Below are 12,448 nucleotides of genomic sequence, written 5' to 3'. Positions count from 1 at the left end.
GTGCAGGCTGACTGGGGTCCCATGGTTCTCGCTGCTGATGCTGGGATGGGAACGGCTCTGAGGGTAGGTTTCCTATTTCTAGGGGGCTGCGGCTGAGCTCAGGGTGGGAATCATACACAGTGGGTCACTGGTCCCCGTCTCCACTTTCCCACTGCCAATTAAGAGGAAATACTCCCGTCTGCCTGATGCCGCAGGAGAGCCGCTAATTTATGAAGCTGAAAACATGCCAGGGAAAACACACACAACACTAACAGTGCAAGCTGGCAAAATGCACGTGATGCCCGGGGCCTTCTTGTTTATTTATTTATTTATTTGAGACACAATATTGCTCCATTGCCCAGGCTGGAGTGCAGTGGTGCGATCCTGGCCCACTGCAGCCTCTGCCTCCAGGGTTCAAGCAATTCTCCTGCTTCAGCCTCTTGAGTAGCTAGGGCTACAGGCATGCGCCACCAGGCCCAGCTATTTTTTTTTTGTATTTTTAGTAGAGATGGGATTTCACCATGTTGGTCAGGCTGGTCTTGAACTCCTGACCTCAAGCAATCTGCCCACCTTGGCCTCCCAAGGTGCTGAGATTATAGGCGTGAGCCACCGCGCCCAGCCTGGTTTTTAAATCAAGACTGATCTGGACTGGTAATAAGTAATCAAAGTAGGGTTGTTTCCGTGTAAAGAAAGAAAAAGGTCACACAATAAAGTCAAAAGGAATTTAGTGATTGACTGGACCTGTCGCCACAGGAAGACTGGTTCTTACACAATCAGTTCATATACTACTAATAAAATAAATAGTAGCCAAGACTCATGAAATGCCATGTGTCTAAGACACTGTTCTATAACATATAGCTCATTTAATCCTCCCAGAAACCCTACGAGATAGGTGATTATATTCCTCCCACTTCACAGATGGGAAAACTGAGGCACAGAGATATCTGTGACCTGCTCAAGGTCACAGGCCTCATGCGTGGCAGAGCTGGGAAGCAAACCCAGGATCCACACTCTACAGCCGAGAAACGGCTTTAGTGTTCACAAGCCCAGAGTGGGGCTTTGCTTCCAACTGGCCCTTCCCACAGAAAGACATGTATAAGACCCGCTCTCCGTAGGCTAACCCTTGTGTGTCAGGGGTCTGGAAAAGCCCCACAGCTCAATTAGACATTCTGGCCAAAAGACAACACAATCGAAACCCGACAATCTTGACTTCCATCCATTCATGCTTACAACTTATCAGGGGAGCTGTGAATTCACTGTCATACTCTTTAACAGAAGAAGTCGGAAAGTGTGCCCAAGTATCAGTTCCTGGACTGCCTGCTAATTTCCTCAGACATCTGGCTTAACAAGGAAATTTCTAGAGTATCAAGACGTACAGTAACAAGATAGAAGAGTCCTCGCGGGATGGAGAAGAGGAGATTTTAAAAGAAGACATTCAGGCTGTTTTCTTACTCTGTGTGTTCCCATAACTAAGAGTCCCAGTCTAGGGCTGGCTTCCCGGCTCTTCCAGATGGCATGCCTTCCAGCCACTGCCTGAGAATGCCGAGGGCTCGGGGGGTTATCCGGGGAGGCAAGGGCTCGTCTGCAGACGTGGCCTGAGAGTTGACTGAGGACATGGGCTGAGCAGCAGAGAGGAGGGCCCAGGCCAGTGAGGCCATGGGAGGAAGAGACAGTAGGTGGGAGAGAAGGTGATGCAAGCTGAGCCAGGCGAACAGAACAGAGAGGAATCCTCCACAGGGGGCTTTTGTCTACTTGCTCACCTCCATTTCTAGCAAAACAAAACCTACAACCCAAAAATTCCCACCACGTGGTAGCCACAGTGAAGCAGCTCCCACACCAGTGTGAACCCCCAGAGAGCCGGGAACAGGAGCAGGTGGGTCCCTGAGCCTGAAGGCAGCACCAGCCGGGAGGGGAGCTCCCTTGGAGGCGAACATGCTTGTTCCAGCCTTGGGCCCACACCTAGCGCACTTGAACTTCCTGACCAGGTGGCTGTGCTTTGATACTCGGGGCTTTAGAGTCTTCACGGGATCTGCTTCCAAGCACTGAAGAGCAAAGGCCACCCCTCCTGTTCTCCTAAGAGCTTTTGGATTTTCACCAAGTTGCTTAATCAGAGATCAGCAGGGACAAGGAAACCTCCGTTGCCCGGCTTTGGAGGAGCTGCCCCAGCCTCCTGCCTCCCTCTGGCACCGTGCGGCACACACACTCTCATCCCAAATCCTGCACAAGCAGGTCCTTGTGAAGCGTTTCTACTGCAATCCAAGAGGAGATGTCTTTCCTTGGGATGTTTCAAAGCAAAATCCAGCAAATAACACTGCCTCATCTGCTCCGGTAACAAGGTAAATAACACTGCCTCATCTGCTCCAGTAACGAGGTTATGTACTGTGGTCAACCTGGACAATTGACATTCTCCAATTCTTTAATAAGGAACGTTTCTAGTACACCTCTGATGTCTTCCTGAGGGGGCCTGGCAGAACAGCAGCTGCAATGGCAGGGTCACCACCGGCTCCACAGCTGCTGCACCATCCCAAGGGGCTGCTCCTTAGTCCTACTGAAGGGGTTCTGAGTAAGGAACGGTCACCCCAAAGAATTGGACATACTCTTTATAAACTCTTCTAGTGGCAGGCTGAGGACTACTGAGCTCTCTACCCTGAAGACGTTTTTCTCCACTTGCTTGTTTTTATCTTAGATTCTGGGGGTCCCAAGTGGCTGCAGCATGGGGTCGGGGTGGTGGCCAGGAAACAAAGGGTGGTTCTAGTCCTTGCTTGCTGCTACTTGTCCATGTGACTTTGGGCTCTTTAAGCTCCCTGGGTCTTGGTGTACTTTTCTGTAAATTAAGTGGCTTGGACCAGGGAAGGCACAAGTTCTCTCAAGCTCCAGTCCTCTCTATGGGCTCCAGGACACGTTCATGGCCCGTCACACCCAGGCTGCAGGATCCTCTCCCTCTGTCAGTACTAGTTCGCACTGCACCAACATGGAGGCCTCCGCATCCATGCTAGAAAAGAAAGGGTTGGTGTTTGGTGTCAACAGTCTGTCCAAAAAGAACAATTAACTACGTATTATCTCTCTTTTGGCCTGCTTTTTTCTCCTGGTTGTGGGGAGCTCACGGAGACATAAAAATAAATTTGGGAGTGTCCTTTTGGGAAAGGTATCTTAGCCTTTGGAACAGTCTACTTCCTGTTTAAATGGAAGGTGCAAAAGCTTTTTTCTTCTATTTATCTTGTTTTCCATAACATGCCTGTGTCTGCTGGAAACCCAACTCCGGGGGCTTCTTCAGCTCATAACTCTGTCACTTCTTCTGTGTGCATTAGTGCCATGGCCACAAGGGCCTCCCATGGGATTGCAGCGGGCAATTCGGCCCCCCGGGGTGGGAAGGGTTTCAAGGTTTTCCTCTGAAGAGACAGGCAGAGAAGAGTTCCCCCTCCTGTTGTAAACCTCCCAGGGTAAACAGAGCACCCCGAGGTCTGTGCTAAATGTCTCCCACTATCCTCCCTAGTTCCCATTGTTTGCACCCACCGCCACATTTCCAGCATGTTGTACGCTAAGACTTTCTTAACCTTAACCAAGAATGAAAGTGGAGTCTACAATTCAAGAGTGAAAGGAGGATGGCTGATACGTTTATCTTGGGAGAGGGAGTCCTCCCAGGTTCAGATAAAACATTTTCCTCTTAGAAAACAGGCCTGGTGGGAGTTAGAGCTATCACGGGAGGAGTTTTACTGGAAAACCAGACACCATCACCCCTCAACCATCCCTGCCTGCCCAGCCTCCGTCCCACCTGAGGAAGATACAGACCTGCTCCCAGCTCTGCCTCCTGAACCTTTAACTGCCATTTGCATCCAAACAGGGAGCTCAGAGGAAGCCTCCAGGTCTTTGTATCCCCCACTTTCACTCATCCTTCAGGAAGTCCAAGCAGCCAGAAAAGTCCTGATGGGGGCCTGGAGGGAGCTCTCATGGACCCAACTTTCCCTGGCTGGCTTCCTAAAGCATCTGCTTTCTAAATAGCCACAGCCAGAATGGAGGATGGAATTGTGTAGGTGAAAGGAGGTGGGAAGATAGATGGATTTCTTAGCTGTTTTGTCTTCTCTGGGTAGAACATTTGGTAAAATCCATACAATCATGTCATTTTTTTTCATTATTTTGGAATAAAACTCCCCTTAAGTAGCATTCCTTTGAATCTGCGCTCTGATAGCATCTTAATGAAAATAGCAGTTTCCTGTCTGGAAAGATTCCTAATAGCCATAGAAATGAGAAGACCATGGGGACAATGAGGAAATCAGACTGTGTAGGAAATGCTGATTACAAATATTGTATGTTGGTGGCTCACAGGAACTAAAATACCACCAAGATTAGAGTTTTTCCTGCCAGTTTCCTGGACAGACCCAGGGGGAACATAAAAGGCTGAGATCTGCTATATGCCCGTCCTGCACCCCAGGACCAGCTCTGACCACCCGATGATCTTCTCTGGCTATTAGTGACAGAAATGTCCTAAGTTATCCATCAGGTTCTGGTACTAGTCACTGAGTGTTTAAAAAATATGGTGTGATTTTAGAAGCCTTCTTATTTCTTATATTTATTCAGTAGATATTTTTGGCCTTCCAAATATTGACTTAAGAAAAGCATCTAGTAGTTGTCTTAAGACATTTATGACTCTCCCATAAAAATTCTCATTTGGTCTTTGATCACAATATATATCTCGTGTATATTCTGTCTATGGTTATTTTGAAACATTCATCAGAGAGGCAACACGGCTCCACAGAACAGACCCTGTAGAGTTCTGGGAACCTGTATGTGTTTTCTCTGTGTCTGGCATACAGAAGGTGCTTTACACCTACTGTCATGAAGACTCACAAGGACTGTGTAAGATGTATATCATTAAAATTCTTTTTCTTCCATAGGAGAAAATAAAAATTTAGAGAAATTAAGTTTCCCAAAATTATTCAGCTAATGACAGAAAAATAATACCCAACATTTATTGAACGCTATATTGCCTATACTGTTCTAGGTACTTTATCTTTATGATCTCATTTAATCCTCCTAATTGAAACTGACCCAATAGTCCCACAGACAATTTTTTTTTTCCTTTTTTTTAACATAGAAATGACTCTTCTGGTCTTAAAGCTTGACACTTATATTTGTTTTATCTGAGTTCCTTCCTCGGTAAGGACCCCCAGGCCTCTCAAAAAGCAGCAAAGATCTGAAACTCACCCAGTGATCTCATCCAATGAAGATGCTAAGCCTCTCATTAATCTTGATTGCTTCCTTACCCATCCTGATTCCTGTTTTCTTACACATTGCTAACATTTCTTCCCTGCTATATAAACCCCTGATTTTAGTCAGTCAGGGAGATGGATTTGAGACTAATCTGCCACCTCCGTGGCTACAGCACCAGATAAAGTCTTCTTCCTTGGCAATAACTATTGTCTCAGTGATTGGCTTTCTGTGCAGCTGCGGGTGGCAGGATCTACACCGAACCTCTAGCGTCCAGTAAGTTCTCATATTACCCAACTTTACAGATGCAGAAGCAGACATTAAGTAAATCGCCCAAAGTCACAAAAAAGTAGGGGGGCAGGGACAGGAACCCAGGCAGCCCATCTCCAGAGGGCTGCCCTACAGTTAGCACTCCTGTCCCATCAAACCTCTTGACTTGACCTCTCTTCTGGGCCAGAGTCTGAGGCTGCAATCCAGACCTCATGGCATGCCACTGAGCAATGCTGGGCCAACCACTTTCTGACCTGAGCCTCTGCTTTGTCTCCTTGGGGTGGCATTAGCCACCTCCCAGGGCAGTGGAGCATTAAAGGACAGAAGCATGTCAGTCCCCTTCTTCCCATACGATATTCCACATGGCAAAGTGAGGACAGGGAGTAGATCACTAAAAAGCAATGATATTCTATCTCCCTCCTTCTCTCTCCATTGAGAGAATCTGCCAATACCTGTTGACAGGCGGAGCTCAACTGAACACAGATCCTTCACTGCCTGTACTGTGTGAACAGTGATTCTTCACTTTCATAAACCTCTCTCTCCTTCTCTCCTTCCTTCCTTCCTTCCTTTCCTTCCTTCCTTCTTTCCTTCATTCCTCCCTCGCTTCCTCTCTCTCTCTCTCTCTCTTTCAGATGGAGTTTCACTCTTGTTGCCCAGGCTGGAATGCAATGGCATGATCTTGGCTGGCCACAACCTCCGCTTCCTGGGTTCAAGTGATTCTCCTGCCTCAGCCTCCCAAGTAGCTGGGATTCCAGGCAGGAGCCACCACGCCCGGCTAATTTTGTATTTTTAATAGAGATGAGGTTTCACCATGTTGGTCAGGCTGGTCTTGAACTCCTGACCTCAAGTGATTCACCCACCTCGGCCTCCCAAAGTGCTAGGATTACAGGCGTGAGCCACCGCATCCCACCCAACTCATCTCTTTCTGCCAGTTTCCCTCTAAACTCCTCGGGAAGGGAAAGGGAGGCAGGGAGTAGGTATGGGAGGAAAAGCTGGCATGTGCACGTGTTGGGGGTGGAGAGGGGCTGGGGAAGGCCACAGGACCCAGAGAGGCAGGGCTGGGTTGGCCTTGGCCCTGGGGAAGGTGGCCTGGATCTGCCTCAGCTGGGATCTGATGACTGGATTGCTAAAAACAAGCCCACGAGCTCCCCCGCGCCGAGCTCCAAAGTCTGGGACAGGGGAGACGGGATATTTCACAGCCTCCCACTCTCCTCTGGAATCCGGAGGTGAGGGCGGGGGTGGCAGGGGGACGTCAGCCTTAGACGTGGGGCAGCCTTCCTGGGAGAAGCATGATGTTCTTCCCCAATGATAGTCACTGTTTCAATCAATATGGCAATACTACACAAAACAGTTCATGTCGCTAGCTTTAGGCGCAACAGTTTAAAGGTCATACTGCTTCAACCTTAAAAAAGTCCTCTTGGGAGGCTGATGGNCCCCCGCCCTCCACTGTCACCCACTCCCCATCACCCCCGCCCTCCACCGACACCCACTCCCCATCACCCCCGCCCGCCACTGACACCCACTCCCCATCAGCCCCGCCCGCCGTACTCACGCGGGACGCCCTGCTGCAGGGAGCTGCCCCGGAACAGCGTCGGGGGCGTCTTCCGGCCCAGCCTCTTGATCAGGCGGTCGCGCTCGTTCAGCCTGCAGATAAAGCAAGCGCGTCAGTCTCGAGTCACCTGAACACTCGGGTTGTACAAGGAGACAGACAGAAGGGGGTGGGGTGAGGTGGGGATCACCTCCCCACGTCGGGTAAGGCTTGGTGCTTCACCAGCTGCCCGTGATTTCCAGCACCTGCCATCTGGGCGCCTCGCTGCTGCTGGCTCCCTGTGGTGAAAAACGTGCCTGTGCCCGGTCCATACCCGCGGGACCCTGGGCTTTTCAGGCCACTTCTGCAAGGAGAGGCCTGTTTCCGGGTAAAGGGCTCAGCGCTCACTCCTGCCTGCAGCCCCCTGCCTGCACGGGGTGAGAGCCCCGCGGGGGCCTCAGGACCCCAGCCACAGCCCAGTTCCGTTCTGCAGAACTTGATTATTTTGAACCCCGATGAAAAGTCAAGGCGAGTTTTCTAAAACAGACGCCTAAGGAGCAGTCCCTGCCTTTCCTGAACCTGTTCCCTTCAAGGTTGCCACTGCTGTGAAGAAATGTGGAACTGTTCGGGAGCTTGGCTATTTCTATTCTAATTTTTAAAAAGCTGGGGTCTCACTGTGGTCCAGACTGGAGTGCAGTGGCACAATCACAGCTCACTGCAGCCTCGAACTCCCGGGCTCAAGCAATTCTCCCACCTCAGCCTCCTGAGTAGCTGGGACTCCAGGTGTGCGTTACCACACCTGGCTAATTGTAAACATTTTCTGTATAGACAGGGCCTCGCTTTGCTGCCCAAGCTGGTCTCAAACTCCTGGCTTTAAGTGATCCTCCCGCCTCAGCCTCCCAAAGTGCTAGGATTACAGGTGTGCGCCACCATGCCCAGTCTGTTTATTTCTATAAACCCAAAGGGACTGCTTGAAAACCGCCCAGGCAGGTCAAAGTGCTTTGATTTTTACTATCAGGCTGTCATTTCACTTGTCATTATGGGAGTCTGCCAGTCACCTAGAGGCGTAATAGATTATGAGCTGAATGTCCCCTCTAAATTCACATGTTGAAGTCATTACCCCTAGTACCTCAGAATGGGACTGTATTTGGAAACAGGGCCTTTAAAGTGGTAATTAAGGTAAAATGAGGTCATCAGGGAGGGCCCTAATCCAGCATGGGTGCTGTCCTAATAAGAAGAGATGAGGACACAGGCACCCACAGAGGGAAGACCACGGAGCACACAGCTACATGTAAGCCAAGGAGAGCGCCTGCACAAGAAACCAATCTGTAGATGGCTCGAGTTTGGACTTCCAGCCTCCAGACTGTGACAAACTCAATTTCTGCTGTTGAAGCCACACAGCCTATGGCAGCCCAGGCAGACAAATACAGCCCCCGTGGCGTTTGTGGGGATGTGAGGACAGACAGACTTGTAGAAGAAGCTGCTGCAGGTGCTGGAATCCCATGTACCTCCCTGCCCCGACTATCGGTGAGTCTGGAGCCTGAGGAGGCCCCTCCCATGACTGCAGACCCGCCTAGCTCCCCCAGGGCCATCGAAAGAGGAGGGGGGCCCTGGCTGTTCTTCACAGTTCTTTGAGCTGAAGTTCATTTTGAATTTCCAAGAGAGAGCATTTTTCTGAGTGCCTTGGTTGAAATAACAATGTTTAATTCATCACCAATTAAGGGTGAGCCTCAGCTAGCTAAGCTTGGCAAAACATCTCATGGCTGACGAAGAAAAATATTCTCTCCCTTCTTTCACACTGGTCCTCCCTCCCCTCTCCTCTTTCTTCCATGGGCCAAGTTAATCTCACCGGGTCCGGCTGAGCAATTGCCCTGGATGGCACGGATGTGCAGACACAGGAGGAGCGAGCCCGAGGCACCTGTCCCTCTGTGTAGCTGCCATCACCGACTGTCCGCAGCTCCCTGTGCTGCCTGGTTTCAGAATGTGGCAGGTATAGAGAAGGACCTGTCCTCCCTGTCCAACACGTTCCCAGCACTGGCCACGACCCCTGCACAAAATAAAGGGTACTGTGTGCAGAGGGGGCTCCTCCCCCTGCCTGGCCCCAAGGTAGCCTCACCAGCCAGGTCCCACATGGGGACATAACGGGCACCCGATACATCACTTCCTCCGAAGCTGAGGACCATGCAGGACTAGCTCTGCCCCCATACCCCGGACCACAGGGACGTGCCCCCTGAACCACTCTGGCCGTCCCAGAAGCTCATGATGGGTCTTATGAGAATGTCACAGATCCTCAGGAATGGGAGGGGTCATTGAAATTACACATGTTGGTCTCTCACCAGGCAGGTGAGAAAACAGACTCAGCTGCGTCAAATAACTTGACAAAGGTCAGATGGGGCTTCGCTGGCAGGGCTCCTGTGCTGGCAGATGCTGCCTAGAGTGGGGAACGCTTTTCTCTCTCTTCTTTTTTTATGATGATTTTCTTTTCTTTTTGTTTTTTGAGACAGAGTCTTGCTGTGTTGCCCAGGCTGGAGTGCAGTGGCGCAATCTCGGCTCACTGCAAGCTCCGCCTATCAGGTTCAAGCCATTCTCCTGCCTCAGCCTCTCCAGTAGCTGGGATTACAGGCACGTGCCACCACGCCTGGCTAATTTTTGCATTTTTAGTAGAGATGGCGTTTTGCCATGTTGGCCAGGCTGGTCTTGAACTCCTGACCTCAGGTGATCCACCCACCTCAGCCTCCCAAAGTGCTGAGATTACAGGCATGAGCCCCTGCGCTCAGCCTATAATGAAATATTATTTAAAAATGCGACATCTTGCTTCAGAGGAACCCACGCTGTGCCACAGCCCTTCCTCCACACACGGTGAGGGGTCCACAGCCAAGGAGGTACCTCCTCCCATGGCCCAGGCCTGCCGTCCACCACCTCAGTTATTTGGGACCCTAGAAGTCCCAGGCCTGCATCCAAGGCTAACTTGACTTCATCCTGAGCTCCATCCCCCTAAAAGTAGACCATGTAGCCAGTGTGCATGCCCCAGGCCTGTGGGGGTGGCCAAGGGGTGCTTTTTGCATGGGGGTGTGAACAGAACCTGGATGTGTGGGCTGGAATGTCTACCACACCATACGTGTGCAGATGCCCTCAGTGCAGGGCACAGCTGGGGTTCTGAAGCAAAGACAGGGTGTCCAGGGAGTGCGCTCCTTCCCATGCTGCCTTGCTCTGGCTGAGGCCTTCAAATAAGCCAGGAATCAGGAAGCGCACCAGACTTTATGAAGGTGTCATCATGAAGGGACAGAATTCTGTGCTAGCTTGATTTATAACTTTCACATATTTATGCGTGGTTCAAGGTCTCCATTGGTACTGTTATACTGAGTCCTGCAAATGTCAGGAGCAGGCCTAACTATGATAATAACTACTTCAGATTTTAATAAAATAATAAAGTCTCAAATATAAGTTCCTTATACTCCCCATTCTTCTCCCTTCTATAAAAAAGAAATAACTTTCCAGTCTACATTTTATACTGTTGCTTCATAGATACGTATGGGTAATTAATATCTAATTATATTTAAAAATACGTATAAATGGTGACATTTATTTTGTGCTTCCTGTTTATCTTTTTTTTTTTTTTTTTTGGTTTAGAGGAATACTTTATTATTTATTTCAGTGGTCACCCTTACATTTCTAGCCTTCATATCTGACAAGGTCAAAAGTTAGAAAATAATTTAACCCCCTTCTTGAATAATGCAAACACTTTAGAACACACAACTCTGATTTTCCCATCTCTTCCTGTCTTCAGCACTGAAGCTTACTCAGGTTGCCATTTTTTGCAGGGAATCTGTCTTTTCCTTCTGGTTGCTTTTACAATAATTCCCTTTGTCTTTGATGGGCTATAGTTTCATGACAATATTTAGTATGACTTATAGGTTTTTTTTTTTTTTTTTTTTTTTTTTTTTTGAGACGGAGTCTCGCTCTGTCGCCTGGGCTGGAGTGCAGTGGCCTGATCTCAGCTCACTGCAAGCTCCGCCCCCCCGGCTCATGCCATTCTCCTGCCTCAGCCTCCGGAGTAGCTACAGGCGCTGCCACCACGCCCGGCTAGTTTTTTGTATTTTTTAGTAGATACACCGTGTTAGCCAGGAATAGGTTTGTTTTTATATCCTGTTCAGCTGCTCAGGTCTGGAAAACTACAATAGCTTGAGCGTTTGTGGATCTTCACTTACGGAAAACACTGAGATTCCTGCCTCCCCTCCGTTCTCTGTTTTACCTTCTCCTGGAGCTTCTATCTATAGTGTCTCCATATCGATCTCATTCTATCTTCCACATCCCTAAATCGCTTCCATGTTTTTCATTCCCCTTCTCCCTTCAGCTTTATCTAAACTACCTTAAAATTTTCCAATATGTTTTAATTTAAATCACTGGACTTTTCATGTCTATATGTTTTATTTTTCTTCCAAATCCACCTGTTCTTACATGCTACCCTTCTCTTGCTTTTTAATTTCTGTATCTTCTTTCATCACTATTTTATAGAATCTTTCAGACTTTCCTTGCAATTCCAGCTATTGGGAAGCTAATTTGCCTATCCTCAGTACAGAAGGACTTTCTCCTTCATTGTGGTTCATTTCCTGCGTGTGCTCTAGTTCTTCAGAATGAGTTTTCTTTTGCCTCTGCCAGGGCCATATGGGTCCCATCAATTTGTATATTAATATAGAAACCCCGTCTCTACTAAAAATACAAAACAATTAGCCAGGCGTGGTGGCGGGCACCTGTAGTCCCAGCTACTTGGGAGGCTGAGGCAGCAGAATGGCGTGAACTCAGGAGGCGGAGCTTGCAGTGAGCCGAGATGGTGCCACTGCACTCCAGCCTGGGCAACAGAGCGAGACTCCGTCTCAAAAAAAAAGAAAAAAAAACAAAAAAAACTATAAAACACCACTGAAAAAATTAAAGACATCCCAAATAAATTGAAAAATACCCTGTGTTCATGGATTAAAAGATGATGCTGTTAAGATAGCAATACTAATCGAAGTGTTTTACAGATTCAGTGTAACTCCTATCAAAATCCCAATGGTTTTTTTTTTTTTTTTGCAAAGATAGAAAAGCTGATCTTAAGATTCACATGGAATTATAAGGGACCCAAAATAACCAAAATAATCTTGAAAAAAGAACAAAGCTATAGAACTCACACATACCTATTTCAAAACTTATTGCTAAACTACAGTAATAAAAATAGCATGGCACTTACAAATCAACAGAATATAATTGAGAGTCCAGAAATAAACCCATACAATCAATGGTCAATTAATTTTTGACAAGGATGTGAAGACCATTCAATAATAAAAGAATAATCTCTCCAGCAAATGGTGCTGGGACAACTGGATTTCTACATGCTAAACAATGGATTTGGGCCCTTCCCACCACATACAAAATTAACTTAAAATGGATCAGAGATATAAATATATTTGAAACAAATGAAAATGGAAA

General features: G+C 48.2%; 1 protein-coding gene across 2 annotated transcripts in view; it reads right to left on the bottom strand.

Moving 5' to 3' along the window:
- Positions 1-12,448, bottom strand: part of ATP8A2 (ATPase phospholipid transporting 8A2) — a 649,217-nt gene that overhangs the window by 6,107 nt on the left and 630,662 nt on the right. For both annotated transcript variants that reach the window (XM_025364761.1, XM_025364762.1), the window contains one exon: positions 7,007-7,098. In XM_025364761.1, coding sequence (XP_025220546.1) covers positions 7,007-7,098 — 92 coding nt within the window. The remainder of the gene's footprint in view (positions 1-7,006; positions 7,099-12,448) is intronic.

The sequence above is a fragment of the Theropithecus gelada genome, chromosome 17, assembly GCF_003255815.1.
Source record: "Theropithecus gelada isolate Dixy chromosome 17, Tgel_1.0, whole genome shotgun sequence".
Lineage (NCBI taxonomy): Eukaryota > Metazoa > Chordata > Mammalia > Primates > Cercopithecidae > Theropithecus > Theropithecus gelada.
The sequence above is the reverse complement of the archived record's forward strand: the minus strand, read 5'-3'. Positions and strand labels throughout refer to the sequence as shown.